The sequence below is a fragment of the Crocodylus porosus genome, unplaced genomic scaffold (assembly GCF_001723895.1).
Source record: "Crocodylus porosus isolate Cpor-Errol unplaced genomic scaffold, CroPor_comp1, whole genome shotgun sequence".
Taxonomy (NCBI): Eukaryota; Metazoa; Chordata; order Crocodylia; family Crocodylidae; genus Crocodylus; species Crocodylus porosus.
The window spans coordinates 16,397,812-16,413,089 of NW_017728915.1; the positions used below are offsets into that span (position 1 = coordinate 16,397,812).

A 15,278-nucleotide genomic window follows, 5' to 3' on the forward strand; every position below is an offset into this window, starting at 1 on the left:
CTGCAATCTTTCCCTCCCTACTAGCGTGCTCACCTCACCCCAAATTTTGGTACCATCAGCAAATTTAAACAGGTTGCTTTTCACCCTGTTGTTCAAATCGCTGATGAAGAAATTGAACAGTGCAGGCCCAAGGACCGAGCCCTGGGGGACTCCGTTACCTACTTCCCCCCAGGTTGAATATGACCCGTCCACCACCACCCTCTGAGTACGACCCTTGAGTCAGTCTACTATCCATCTGACTGTGTAGGCATCAGTGCCACAGTCACCTAGTTTTTTAATGAGGATGGGGTGGGAGGCGGTATCAAAGGCCTTGCTGAAGTCTAGAAAGACTACGTCCATGGCAACACCTGCATCCATTGCCTTTGTGAGCTGATCATAAAAGGCAATCAGGTTGGTCTGACATGACCTGCCCCTAATGAAACCGTGCTGGTTGCCCTTGCGCATCATCCCCGAAGCCGGCCCATCACAGATGTGCTCCTTGAGGATCTTCTCAAAGAGTTTCCCAAGTCCTCTCTCTTCCCTTTTTTGAAGATGGGGACCATGTTAGCTATCTTCCAATCATCTGGCACCTGGCCCGAGCACCACAAGTGCTCGTAAAGCCATGCCAAGGGCCCTGCAATAACCCCAGCTAGCAGTAAAGCTGAAGCCCTGAGAAATGGTTTGGAACCAGATTTTGAACATAGTGTCAGTCCTTCCTGAGTTGGAGAGAGAGGCCAACAACTGACAGGCTTCTTTAAGGGTGACTTTTCTCTTTCCCTTCCTTGTATTAGCATGTCTTCCTCATGGGTTGGAAAGAACCAGGGTAACCAGTCTAGTAAAAGGAAGAGTCAACCATATGCTCTTCACATCCAGAGAGAGAACTAGGCTGTAGGAATGTGGGAAAGAGTTTTATCCCTTTAAACTCAAGATCATCCTTTGGGGTTTTCTTGATCAGATGGGCCTTTTATGGGAGGAGTTAACATTGGAAAATTCTAAAGAAGTTAGAATTCACATGTGTCAGAAATGTAAGTCCACAGAGGGCTTCCTTATAGAGAGTCTTTGTAAGAAATAATTAATAGAATTGCAGAACTGGTTATGTCCATTTACACCCGACCTGTAAGTTTCTCCTAGGAAGGTGCATGGTGGGGATTAAGCAATACTCCCCACCTGTCATTTCCACAAGGAAGTTCAGCAAATTAGTGCTCCTGGAATTATGTCTATAGTTTATTAATTGAATGCTCTTGCAAATATGGTGAGGCTTTGCAATCCTGGAGCAAGTCAAGTGAAATGTGACTTCAGATTGGCTTTTCTGGTACTCTCAATATACCCTTGGGATTCTAGCATTCTGGAGTTTTATTTTGAAATTCAAGCTTATTTTGATAAGGCCATTTTAAGGGGATGGTAAATATCCTGCTGAACATTTGACGAGTTTAGCGCACTGGTGATGCAGATTGAAGTACAGGAGCTGGGTTTGCAAAATGTAGTGTAAACAACCTAGATGATTTTCTGTTTGTGGGCAAGCTGGATCATGAACTGTATAACTGCATGTAGGGCTCATTTCAAGCACTGGCTGGAACAATGGAAGTGGGAGGAGCAGAAGGAAAGAAGTGTCTGTCCATCTGTCCCCATTCTCACCTATTTTGTTATCAAAGGGAGACAAGCTGGTATTACTGGAGTTCCTGCAGAGAAGATTGGCAGAGTTAATGGTATTGATTAGAAGGGCCAAGCAGTCCTGAAGTTTACTATGTATGAACTGGCCATCTTAATTTTGCATGGATACAATAGGATGACACTTTTGTACCCAGCTACAAGTCACCCTTTCTGAAATAGTTCTCCCCCAATCTTTTGAAGAGTGAATAAAGATATTGAGACTTATGTAGGGGGATAGTTCTTGGATTCATGTAATAGAGGGCTTTTTGCAGAAAGAATAAGATGCTAGAGGCTGACCTGAAAGTTCACACACATGCAGAAGGAGCATCTGGTTTGGAGTTTAGACTAAGGCAGCTATTATGTTCTGAGATGACCCACTGATTTGATGGCAAGGGGAAAGGTAAAGGATATAACACTTCTGGAATGTTAGTTGCAGTGCTGTGCAGAATGGAGAACTTCATGAAAAAGAATAAGATTCTGAAGCGGCAGTGGCTCATTTCGATAGCTGGTTCTGCAGATTACTGCATTATGAGGTTAGTGAAGGTCTTTGCCTTCTATTGCAGAATCTCTTGTACTGCTGAACGGTTCTTGGGATGAATTATAACTTAGTTATAGGGGTGTAGGTTGTGTAGGCCCTGATGGAAAATACTAGGAGAGACCAAACAACAACTGCACACCAGAATGAATGCACACCCGAAATCTGTCGAAGACAGGAATACCCAATTACCTGTGGAGGCACATTTCTCACAAGAAAACCACTCTTTCTCCAACCTCTCAGTTGTAATCCTCATAGAAGACTTACAAAACACTTCCCAGAAACAAGCCTACAAACTCCACTTCATCACCCTCCTGGATACTAAAAATCATGGACTAAATATAGACATTGGATTTATGACACATTATAATCTGCCTGACATCTGACTTCCCAGGTATCTCTCCACTATTCATCCCCCTTCTCTCCCCACCACCCAGCCTGTCTCTTGTCCATTGACTCCTCAATCTACATCTTCACTGACTGCCTATCTCGTATGCATACCAACCCAGCCTTTGGCTTCTTTACTTTTCATTCCATCCAGGAAGAGCACACACCAACTGCTGAAACTCAGCCTGATGAAGGGTATTTGAACTCGAAAGCTTAAAATTTTTTCCCCCAACTATTTAAGTTGGTCTAATAAAAGATATCAGATTCACCCAAAGAACCTTGTCTGCTTATAATATAGCTGATAGTCTTAATTAAATTATACAGATGGTCACCAGAAGCTGATAATGAAGAAAAGGATGCTGGCCCTCTGGAATCTTAGATTACAGGTATTCTCAGATAATGCAAACATCAGCATCACCACGAACCTTTTATTGTTCATTTTTAAGGAAAGAAAGGTAGCCTGCCAAAGAGGCATGAAAAGTCATTTTGATCTTTGGAGCATCAGAAACAGGTTTGGGAGGTTTAGGTGAGTTCCATAATACTGCAGAAGTGTGGGGGAAGCAGAGGTTTGTTCAACTGAAGAAAATCTGTGTGGTGGTGTGGCTGGATAGTCACGGGCAGCTTTTTCTTCACAGAACAGCATAAACTCTCAAAATTGCAATTTGTAGGCATCTCTAAGAGGGCTAAATGGTAAATTTGGATCCTGTTCTATCAGAGTTGAAGCAGTGATGTTTGCAGCAAAATGAGGAATAGGGGTCTGTTGAAGGATGCATGGTGCTGTTCAAATGCATATGCAAGCAGTCCTCGACTTGCAGCGTTTCGAGTTGCAACGTTTCACACTTATTTATAAATTGATGCCCTGTTTCAATATTATGACATCAGTTTCAGCTTGCAACGTTTGATCCGATGTGATGCCATGCCAGTGAACAAATTTGCTGTGTTGCCCATCTCCCTGGAAAACTTCTGTCCAAACTTCCTTGGACACTTTCTTTAGGAAAGCAGACACGACTCCAGAAAAACTTGCAGCCAAAACTCCTGAGAAGACTCCAGCCAAGAGCCCTTCAAAAAGCCCAACCAAGAGCCCTTCAGAAAGTCCAGCATAGTCGCCTCGAAGAAGTCCTTCCAAATCAATATGATTGTTATTTACAATATAAATACATTAATGTAGCTATATTACTCATCTATAATTGATTGAGTACACAATTCTGGGGTATTTTTGGTGAAAATAGGGTATCAGGCCTTGGTTCAGGAACCAATCCCCCATTTATAACATTGTTTCTTATGAGAATTGGTTCTGGGTTGCAACGTTTTGACTTAAGACACAGTTTTCAGGAACCAATTGTCATAAGTCTGAGGACTGCCTGTAGTGTCTCTGATGGCCTGGGTGTGAGTGTGTTTTGCTTTTCCCCTGATTTTCAGAATCAAGGGGACAGGGAATAAAAGCCACTGTCTGATTCCTAGGAAGAGTATTGCGTATTCAGAAGTGAGCAACTGTCTCTCAAATGTTTGTAATTGGGTTTTGTGAAGGGAAACATTGCTCTCAGAACAGTTGATGCTCTTTTGACTAATTTAAATAATTATTGTGCACCTGAGTGAAAAAAATATGAAACTTTCTAATAAAAACCTCTGCAGCAAAGAGTATGGGGAGAGCTGCCATCCCCCACAGGTTGACGAGACCAAAAGAGGTGGCTGAACTTGTACTGAAGCGAGGAGTAGCAGTTTTTATCCGCTGAAAATCTATTTGGTGTTTGAGTTTTTCAGGAATGTAGGAAGCTGGGGGCAGATGTATTCTTGATTAATACTAAGGAAGATACTAACCATCTGGGAACCTGACTCAAGATTGGACAGCAACCACGCTAATTTCTGATGATCAGAGACCCTGGTTTTCTCTGTTTAAAAAAATCCAAAATTTTCTGATTTGAAAACCCCAAATCCACGTTTTTCTGTGATTAAAATAAAATGCCACTATGTATGTGTGTCAGTTGAATACAATGTTTTATTGATATATTTACAATTTTAAAGCAATTTGGAAACATACCAAGTGTCTCAATCCTTATAGTAAAATAAATTCTAAATACCTATGTATTTTGGCATTTGATTTTGGTTTGTTTGTTTTTTTTTTACCATGGAAAATCAGAGCTCCCCCTGCCCCCTTTGCTCACCAGGATGTGGGTCCAGCTATGGCTGTCCCCCGTGCTGCTTTGGCACGAGCAGCTCTGATATACTGGTGCTTCTGGCTCTGCCAGTGCCCCTCACTTCTGACCCACAATCTGTCCCCCTTGTTGGTGCACCTCACTCCAGACCCACAGTATGACCCCCCCGCCCCCAGCTGTGCTGGTACCCTTCATTCCTGACCCATTGCTCCTCCCCAGCCGTGCTGGTGCTTCTCACTCCTGACCCACTGCTCCAGTATGTGGGGCTAGGCGGGTGGGGTGGGGGTGGCCATGAGAGGCCACTCCCCCCCAGATTTCTGCACCCACAGTGGAGCATGGGGCTGCAACCTAGCCAAACTGGCACTGGGCGGGAAACATCTCCATGGTCCAGTGAACAGGCCCTGGCATGGGAGAGAGAGCCATGCAGCCATGACCGCTAAGGTGAGGCACCACTGTAACAGTAGCACAGAGTTGTGCCCCCTGCTGCTGCTGGATGAGCCTCACCTTGGCAGCCATGGTAGCATGGTGCTTTCAGCAGCAGAGTTGGTGGCAGCAGCATCAAGCCTCCCTGCCCTGCTCTGCCCTCCTATGCTGGGTCCTGCCTACTGGGGTGTGGAGGTGGCTCTTGCCCAGTGTTGGTCCGGCCAGGCTGTAACCCTGTGGAACAGATTAAAGAGAAAAGGCTTGCTTGCACTAAATGGGATAATTCCTAGGCCTGTTAGTCAATTGTAGCCTAGTTAAACAGCTTTCCTGTGCCTTATGTCTTCTTTGTGACACACATGAATATGTATGTCTTGTGCAAGAACTATTTTTAGTGGACTTTCATCTTTCAACAGCACTGAAGCTCTGACATTGGCTTTCCGTCAGCATTACCTTTTAATCAACTTGTGCTTTGATTTCAGATGATGACTACACCAGGGATGATCGTAGGGAGAAGCTATACCTGCAGTTTTACCAACAGATACAGAAAGAATATGATAAAAATAGACCTGCTGACTGTGTCATTGTTGCCATCAGCAAGGAACAAACGTAGGTTTCTATTAACATGTTTAGGCTAATTTTACTCTATAGGTAAGAATTACCCAGCTGTAAGTGCTTTATCCTTGGGAACTGAAGGTATAGGTAATATTGAAGATTAAGCTTAAACTTCTCTTTTTGAAATTCCTTAACATACTCTGTGTAGTTGAAAGTACAGACTAAAGTAATTATACTTCTTTTGGATTACGGCATATTTAAGAATGCATGGCATCACCTGGAAGAACCTTTTAAAGATAGTTAACTCATTGACTTCATTCCTAAACTCATTTTTATAACAATGCTCGAGTCACCTTGGCCCTTGAGTTGTCTTGGCATTTGATGTGTTAAAAATACACTTTCCTAATTTGAAAACTATTTTTCTTTACAGCTGCCAAATGAGACCTGCACAAACAAAAGGGAAACCTTGCTATATATAAGATGCTAGCAAATGCACAAAATAACTTGAAATAGGTTTTTTCTGTTTTAATTATCATTTAGTTTGTTGGTATTTTCAGCAAAAATTAAATTGAGCATTTAGGAAAAGATGCTGACTCTTAGTATATTTAAATTTGAAGCAAAATTTGATTTTGTCCTCAATAATTTTTCTTCACCTCTCGTAAGTATTTCTTCAAAGGTTTGCACTGAAGTATTGCACTTTCTCTTTAAATGCCAGAGCAGTGTTTTAGCAAAAGTGATGTAAAACATTGGAATATTATAAAATGGATATGTAACTAGGTAGGAGGGCTAAATGAGGCGGAAGACTGAAAAAAATTATCAGCTAATTAATTCTTATTACTACTAGTATACACCTGGAGATGATGAAGATCAAGCCAAATATCAAAGTCTTAATCATCCTTGATATACAGAGCTTGTTCTTTGCCATAGAGTTGATTTGAGAACCAGGAGGTGCATAAAAGCTCACCTTTTAATTTCTGATGTTTCCATGATGTCAGTATCACTACTTCAAAACTAGATTTATCCTTCCTCTTCCTCCACGGAATGTTTCATATACAGTGTTCCATACAAAAATCACTATCCACATTATTTTTAAATGGCTTAACTATGAGGAAACTTGTAGCTATGATAAACATCACATGCTTCAGTATCTTGCTCATTTTCTGGTTTTGGAATATCAAACTCAGTCGAGGACGGTTCTGAGGCTGTTTTTCTCCTGAGAATGTTGAATTCTGCTTCTGTGACTACAATATTCGATGCCCTTTCTTCCCTCTTCCTCCCTTCTTCCCATCTGACATACTAGTCTTGTTAATACTTGGATATTATTTGGATTACACCAGAGGTCTTGCTCATCTCTTAATTCGTGGCATCTTGCCAAAGATTTTATGGTGGGTGATCACCTCAGTTTTGGCTGGCAAATGCTCAGCCAGTACCCAATGTAGCACAGTGTCATGAATTGCTTCTCTGTGAAATATCTGATCTGTAATTCAACAGCAGAGAGACTTGTAATCAGGATGGAAACACTGTAGCTGATATACCTTTTGTCTTCAGAAACAACTTGATCTGTTCGGTTGATTCACCTGAAGTTCAATGATCATGCTTCATTTTAAAAAAAAAAAAAAATTCAAAGTAGGTTTATGAACTGACTTTTTTTTTTCTCATTGCCAAACATTAGGTTTAATTTGATGCATCCAAAGGCTACATACACATTCAGATAATCTCATAGAATTCTCCCAGGTTTGTTTTCTTGGTAGACGTAGTTACCCAGAGCCACATATACAGACATTCGAGTGCTGAGGCCCTGAAAACTGAAGAGCTTGCCGTGCAGACACTGTGCAGCTGGAGGGGCCCCTATGCACACATCTCCATGTGCTCTGTGGCCTGGCAACAAATGGCAGCAGTGCAAAGGGGTCAGCCCTGAGTGGCTGACCCAGACTGCCCATGGTCAGCCTGTGTGTCCCTACAGCACAGTAAGGAGAGTTGTGAAGGAGACATGTTCTGCTCCTTGCTGGAGTAGCAGAGTCCAGTGAGCATCACACTTTCCCTGCTGGGATGCTGGAGGACTGTGTTCTTCTGAGAGAATTTATGGTATGTACAGACATTCACTCTGCCAGGAGAGTGATTTAACCCTGGTTGTTGCCAGGTTATTTTTCTTCTGAAGCAGCCATATTTACCTTGGGAGACAGCCTGAATATCTGTACACTCACGGTTTTTTTCTGGGAGAGCAGTGAATCTCCCAGGAGAAACTGAATGTCTGTATGAAGCTAAAAGTGAACTGTATGTAAGAGCCTCTAATAATTCCAGGGTACTGGAACCTAGTTAGCGGCTCTATCGATAAGGCAGAATCAAACAGACATTGCTCTTCTCTTTACCCATGTTGCCGCCAGAGTGCTGGCAGCAACAAAACTTTTTTCCAATAGTAAAATAAGCCAGTAAGACTCAGAAGGCACCTAAGGAGAAATCTACATGTGGTGCCATATTTTCTATCTGTTTTCTGAGCACAGGCACTATTGAACTTAACTCTTGATGCCCCTTTGTTATCATCAACACCTGGGAAAAAAACCAAAAACAAACCCAACTACTTAAACTTACTGAAACAATAACACTAATACCTACATAATCACCTGTACAGTTTTGGAAATAGAAAACTAGTTTCAGTTGAACATGCCTTCAGTATACTGGGATGACAGATTAGCAGAAATAAAAAGGTAAATATAAATAGTTTCACTCATTAAAATATTACACTTTCAAGAATAACACTCAATCACGTGACTGTGCAGGGATCCTCAGTTATAACATTCCTATTTATGGAGAAATCACTTGTTGTTCCCAACTTGTTATGCCTTAAGAGTCCTATTTTCCAAAAATATTGGATGTGCCAAAAAACAACCACAATCGTGCCCAACAATCATAACTCCTTTCTGCCATCTTAAAAGCATCATCTAATTTTCAGGAATGTGCCATTTGTGGAAAGAGAACAGTTTCTTACACTTCCCTTGTTACCTGTAACATACAGAGCATACAGTACACGAACAAAGAGCATGGCAAAAACTAAGAGCGACACAGACTTGTATTTGTAAATAACCAGCCTCTTTTTTCTCTTTAAGGGAATATTCAACAGCCATAGGCCATCGGTTGCAGGATCATGGCCTTGTGGTGGAAATGATATACCTTACATCTGAGTTGGGTCTCACACGCGCACTCCAAGAAGTTAAAAATGATGGTTCCCCATTTTGTATTCTTGTTGAACAGTCAAATGTAGCACTTTCCTCTTGCACCGCAATCATGCTTCATGAGTCTATCAAAAGTAAGTTTAGCTTCATTTAGAATGTCACTTAAAATAGTCCCCACTCAAAAATGCAATTTAATTTTCCTTGAACCCATTAAAATATTAAGCACTGATTCATCACAATTTTTGGTAATGGAATTTGACCTAGCTAAGATGAGACAGCTTGGAGAGTTCACTGAATTAATTTATAGTATTTCACAATACATTAACATTTGTCCTGAACTGTTTCTTACAAAATGGCATTAAATACAGGCAACAAAATCTATTGCATATAGTAAGTAATGGAGGCTGTTTATATATAAATTACTTGATTAAAAATTCTTATTCTTACATTGTTTGTACATGGGTAGGTCCAATTTAAAATTCATCTTTAAGTCTTCAGTTTTCCAGAATTTTTTATTTTAAATTTAGATTTCACATCTTTCCCCTTATTAGGAACACAGTAGTAAAAAGGCACTTTCTTCTGAATGGAAAGTAACTGTCCTGTCCCTCCACTCAGGTAAAATATGTTCTGAATTTAAGAGAAAAAACTGTGCTAATACTGTTCCTCTTGTTTCAGTTAGGTGTTTGTGCAAGTGTTCAAGTATCAAAAGAGTCATTTATCTCAATTTTCAGATCACAAGTGGTCTGAAATCTTTTAATTGTGGTGGTAGCAGTTTTAATACTTATTTAAACAGTGTTTCAGATAGCTGTATTGAGTCAAGCTAACCTCTATAATTACAGTGACATACTGATCTCAAAAAAGGAACCTTTTAAAATTTCACTCAGTTGAATTACACACAAACTTATTTAGCTATATTTTTCTGTGTTTTTTTTTTTTGTACATGTGTAAAGTAGATGAGAACACAAGACTGATAAAGCAAGCTATCTCTCTTCTCTGTAGTACACCGTAATATGCCCATGGAGGATGCATTGGCTCTGGTAGCTAAAGCATTTGGGAAAATTTTTGCTGAGCGCGAGCAGCAGGAGCGTACCGAGATTTCACACAAAGCAGCTGATCTGGCGGATGACTACCTAGAACGGGAGCTCTATGAGAGTTACAGTGTGCCTCTGGGCATTAGACATCTTCTCTTTCTGTTAAGTGAGGGAAAATATTTATATCGGGAGGAGTTGAACTCAATAAGTGACTACCTGAAGACCAGGAAAGATGAGCTTGAAGGTATTCATGCTTTTTCCCGAAAATACAACTTTAAGCTTCTTTTTAAATCAGCCTGGTACCAGACCAGTTTTTAAGTACATTCCACGTAAACAGCCTGCAAATAAATGACAGAGGGTAAAGCGCCAAAGTTTGTAAAACATCAATGTATACATTAATGGACATGTATTTGTATTCTAAAATCAGATGTACACACCCTATAAGAAATGGACATACATAAAATGCTTGTATTCAAACCCAGTAATGGGCGATCACATTCCCAGAAGATTCACTATTACAAGTAAGTCTTTGCTGATCTTCTGCTAACACTTTTGTGCATTAAAGTTTCAATAACGTTATACACACAAAAACATTTTAAATTAGTCATATTTGAAGAACTAGTAAGCAGATTTTAACATATGATTTAATAAAACCTGTAATTCAGCTGTTACATATTTTACAAGTTATACACAAAGGTTAAAATTCAGTAGAACAACTTCAAAAGATAAACCAAAAACTTCCATAAATTACAGAAAATAAGAACTTTGGGCAGAGTTTCTGGTGTCCTCCTGAGCATAGGAGCAACCTTATAGAAACTTCTTGGATCTCCTATTGAGAGGGAAAAATTCTTGTAAAGGTATTGCTCACATATTGTCTTTAACCATGTGTTCTTAAGAGTTGCTAATTTTTTTATTTTCTTAAACTAGGCCTTGTTGAACAAACTAATCCTTCCACTGAAGTTGATGACACGATGTATCAAGCAAATGTGAGGCCAAGTACAAGCACTGCCACCCATACCTTAAGTAAACCTCCTCCTCTTCTTCCAACACCAAGCAGGAATGCTCTATTAGGCCTTTCGCCCCTTCCTCAGGTTAAACCGGCATTGTTGGGTGATAGGCCACCTGGGGGTCTTCTTCCAACACCAGGTCAGCAGCAAGTTAACTTGTCCATGTCAAATTTTGTATTTCAAACTAATTCAGTATATTTACTTGACAGATTTGATTGTTTGCTATCATGCTTTAATTATGTTGCTCAATAAAACAATGAACAATATTAAGGGAAATGAGGGGAGGTAGAACCCAGAAATAATGAGAGCTTGCAGATGTTTACAGTAGTGATTAAATAATAGTTAACTACGTTACTCTTTGGGATGAACTTTCTATGAAGTTCACTGGTCTTTTTCTACCTAAACATTAATCCTGTGTAATATTCAAAGCCTTTCGGTTCCAGTGCTTTTAAACTTTGTGTTATCACTCTGATATCAGATCCTCTTGCTGTTTTTGGTTGCTTTGGAAGCTCCTGTGGAATGAGAAAAACCCCTTAAGATTTTGGAAGACTTCTTGTTCACTGAGAACTTTTTTATTTGCATTAAGCTTTTTGTTTTTGTTTTTGCCAAAATTGAGGCATCAGCAAAAAGATACCTTTTAATTTACTGAAGCATATAGAAAACCAAGGAGACTGCCGGTGCAGTAAGAGCAGTCCTGAGTCAAAGTTTTAAGTATCAGTGCTCCTAGATGCTTAGGATTCTTATGTACTACTGATCCATAATGTCATGTTAATTTAAAATTAATTATTAATTGCTTTTATGATTAAAATGAATGTGTTAATCAACAAAACTCATGTGAAATGAGTATAATTTAACAATTTTAAAATCTTATTAGCCAGCAATATATAGGACTTTCTTATATTCACTATTGGTATAAACATTAAATCTTAGTCACAAGATATGTGTAGTATTTGCCCTGAATCACAGCTGATACCCTACAGTACTGTTGAAATAAGTTACTGGTTAGGACCTGCCTGAGTCTTTTGCCTAAAATGCTTGATGTGAAATATTAGCCCACCTTAATTTAGCCTTGTGTTGTTTGCTTCTCTCTATACTAATTTAACTTAAGTAATAATGTCATATTACCAAGTTAGCTTGTTAATCTGTCCTCTAATTCAACCATGTTTACATGTCAATGGTAATATAATGGAAAACTGTTTTTTTTATAGCATACAGATGCTAAACACTCTGAAATGCATGCTGGTTTAGAGGTGTTGTATAATCACAAAGTTTTTACTTGTAATCCCATGGAAATACATCTTTCAGTAATAGTATTACATTTTAGTACTGGCTATACACGCATGTATTTGAATGATGACATTTCTGTTTACATCTCTAGTGTCTTAGATAAATGTCAGCTAGTCAAACAACATTTGCAAGTTCAGTTTTTGTGTATTGTATAATTTATATGAGCATCCTGTGCAAAACCAATTAAATTAATACTTTTGGCTCAAAAAAACCAACCTATTTCCAAACAGGGATGTCAGGCACAAAGAGTAAACCTCCACCTCTTCTAGCAGGACCTCCAAAAAGACCTGGTCTTCTAGGATACTCACCCCATCAGCCTTCAAAACGACCACTGCTTGGGGAGAAACCAGGCCTTCTGCCAACACCAGGTGAGAGTGGGAAAGCTTTGTGTCACTATAGGCAAACCAACAAAAGCCTTGAAACATGGGATTACCAGACTCCTACCACACTACAAGAGTACGTATATACTCTAACATGGGGACTGCAAAAACATGACCTCACATCTTACTGATTATATATATGTGTTCTATCATACAGACCCTTCCATAAACTTACAAGTTAATTCTTGAAGCAATTCAGTTCTTTGCCTGCACCTAATTCAGAAAGCCATTTCAAAGCACTCCTCTGATAGTTAGAATCTCTTTCTATCTAGCATTATCTGTTGCCAGTTTATAGCTGCTTGATTTTTGTATTGAGGTTGTTTTTCAGCCTAAAAAGCTGTTTTCCTTCCCTATAATTTGCCCCTTGAATGCATTTATAAAAAGCAATTATATCCCCACTCAGTCTCTCTTTTGTTGATCTTAAACCAGCCAAACTCCATAATTTCTTATGAAAGATTAATCTCCATTCTGTTAAACAGCTTTGTGGCACTTTATTTTTACTCATTCTCATTTAAAGTAAACTCTTTTGAACACTTATGACCAGAACTGTACATCTCTTGTAAACGAGATCTTACCATTGCATTGTACAATGGGACCAGTACTTCCTTGCCTCTAGTGAATACACCTTGCCTATTATACCCTAGCGTTGCATTAGCCTTTTAACACCTGTATCCCACTGGCAGTGTGACACAGGAGGTAATTCTGCTTTACTTGTCACTGATAAGACCTTAGCTTGCTCATCTTATTCAGTAGTAGGCACCACACTTTCAGAAAGATGTAGGTAACTTGGTTAGATTCAAGACCAGAGCTGCAAAAATAAGTTGTTTAGAAAATGACCTATGAGAGAAGATTGAAGGACTGGTTGAAGGTTGGTTTGGAGTAGAAGAGAAAGCCAGGGGGTGCAAAAATCTTCCAGTATATAAAAGGTTATCATATGGAGGATGGTGATCAGTTTTTCTTACTGTTCACTGTAGGGGTAGAATGGAAAGTAATCATCTTAATCTTCAGGAAAGACCATTTCAGTTAGATATTAAAATAAAATTAAAAAGTTGTAATTGCAAAACTATTGAAGCACTGGAACAGGTTGCTTAGAGAATCTGTGGAATCTCCTTCACTGAAGGCTTTAAAGCAGGGGCAGGCAAAATGTGGCCCGCAGGCCAGATGCGGCCCTCCATGTCCCTCCATTCTATCTGGTTCGCAAGACCACTAAAACATTTTGAAAATTAATTTATCTGCCCCTGGCTGCCTATCATGCAGCCCTCGATGGCTTGCCAAAACTCAGTAAGTGGCCCTCCGCCCAAAATAATTGCCTGTCCCTGCTTTAAAGGTAGGGCTAGATAAATTAAATATCTGTCAGGGATGATCCAGGTATGCTTGTTTCTTTCTCAGAGCAGGTGGATTTATTAGGTGGCATGCTCTTGTCCCCTTTAGGTCTGAATTGCTTTGATTCTATTGGTAGAAAATAACACCATCTACTAAAGTAACAAGACATCTTGGTATCACAGGTAGGCTTGAAACCTGATTTTAAGATGCAGGATATTGGTTGTTCACAAGACAAGTGCAGTTGGGACTGTTTTGCAGGACTATTTTGTTAGCCTCTCATATAAAAACAAAAAAACAGCTAGTCTGGGGTGCTTATTCTGTGACCAGTTACAGTATAAAACCTGTAGCGGTCTGTGGTCTTTGCTGAAATAAACATTGTTTCAGAAGACCCTCAACTGGAGATCCCAATTAACCTTGTAGTTGGGGAAGGAGAGGAGGAGTGTACACAATAGTTAGACCTAGCTGGGCGGGAGCAGATGAACAGATATTAGAGCACAACAGTCTTACACTGTTCAATTTATTTTGTCACAGCTGTTCATGTTAAACCAGTGCAGCACCAGCGGGTAGTTAAACCAAAGCCTTTGCTTAACTAAGAAGACGTCACAGATGCCATGTTTAATAATGGAATACACCAAACCAGATGGTGACAATCCTGTTCCAAGACGACAGAGAGCATGATAAACTTGTAATGCTAGTGTCTGCACACTCAGACCAACTTAAATGCGTCTCATTTTCTGTTGCACACATTCCCATGAAAACTCTTTTTAAAATTTGAAGAAGTTCTTCTGTTAAAAACAAAAAAGGTTTGCGGAAGGTCAGTATGGCAGATTCATAATTTGTAGTCGTTTTCTTTTATGACTATTTAAATATCTATCTGTTTTACTAAACTCATCACTGATTGCTTGTGGTAAAATTTCACCTGACTCTTCTGTCTAATAATTTTATATGTAAGTACGGTCGGACTTAATTTTGGTACTCATTCTGGGCAAGGATGGACAAAACTTTTTTCTTGTTAAAAACAAAATCCGTGGGGTGATAGGATCTGATGTGCATTTACATTCAAAGTGTTCTCTATTCTCTTTGCAGCTTTCTTAACAAAGGTGAAGACACTCTGAACATACCACAACTCCATATTGAAAGTGTCTTTTGCTTAGCTGACTTCTAATAGTTTTGAAATATTTTTAAATGAGATCTAGTATTTAATACTGTATTATGCTACAAATACTTTACCTTTTCCTTCTCTTGGAAAGTCTTTCAATTTCTATTTATAATTTGAAGTTTCACAGTTAGTAGGGTCAGAAGGGACCCAAGCAGATCATCAAGTCCGACCCCCTGCTATGGCAGGAAAGAATACTGGGGTCAAATGACCCCAGCAAAGTGATTGTCTAGCCTCCTCTTAAA

General features: G+C 39.6%; 1 protein-coding gene across 1 annotated transcript in view; it reads left to right on the forward strand.

Moving 5' to 3' along the window:
* LOC109310540 (nuclear receptor coactivator 5-like) overlaps nucleotides 1-15,278 on the forward strand; it is a 43,913-nt gene that overhangs the window by 24,741 nt on the left and 3,894 nt on the right. The window contains exons 6-11 of the mRNA XM_019535751.1: nucleotides 5,607-5,733; nucleotides 8,784-8,983; nucleotides 9,849-10,124; nucleotides 10,808-11,026; nucleotides 12,405-12,542; nucleotides 14,409-15,162. Of these exons, the coding sequence (XP_019391296.1) occupies nucleotides 5,607-5,733; nucleotides 8,784-8,983; nucleotides 9,849-10,124; nucleotides 10,808-11,026; nucleotides 12,405-12,542; nucleotides 14,409-14,470 (1,022 nt within the window). The 3' untranslated portion in view covers nucleotides 14,471-15,162. The remainder of the gene's footprint in view (nucleotides 1-5,606; nucleotides 5,734-8,783; nucleotides 8,984-9,848; nucleotides 10,125-10,807; nucleotides 11,027-12,404; nucleotides 12,543-14,408; nucleotides 15,163-15,278) is intronic.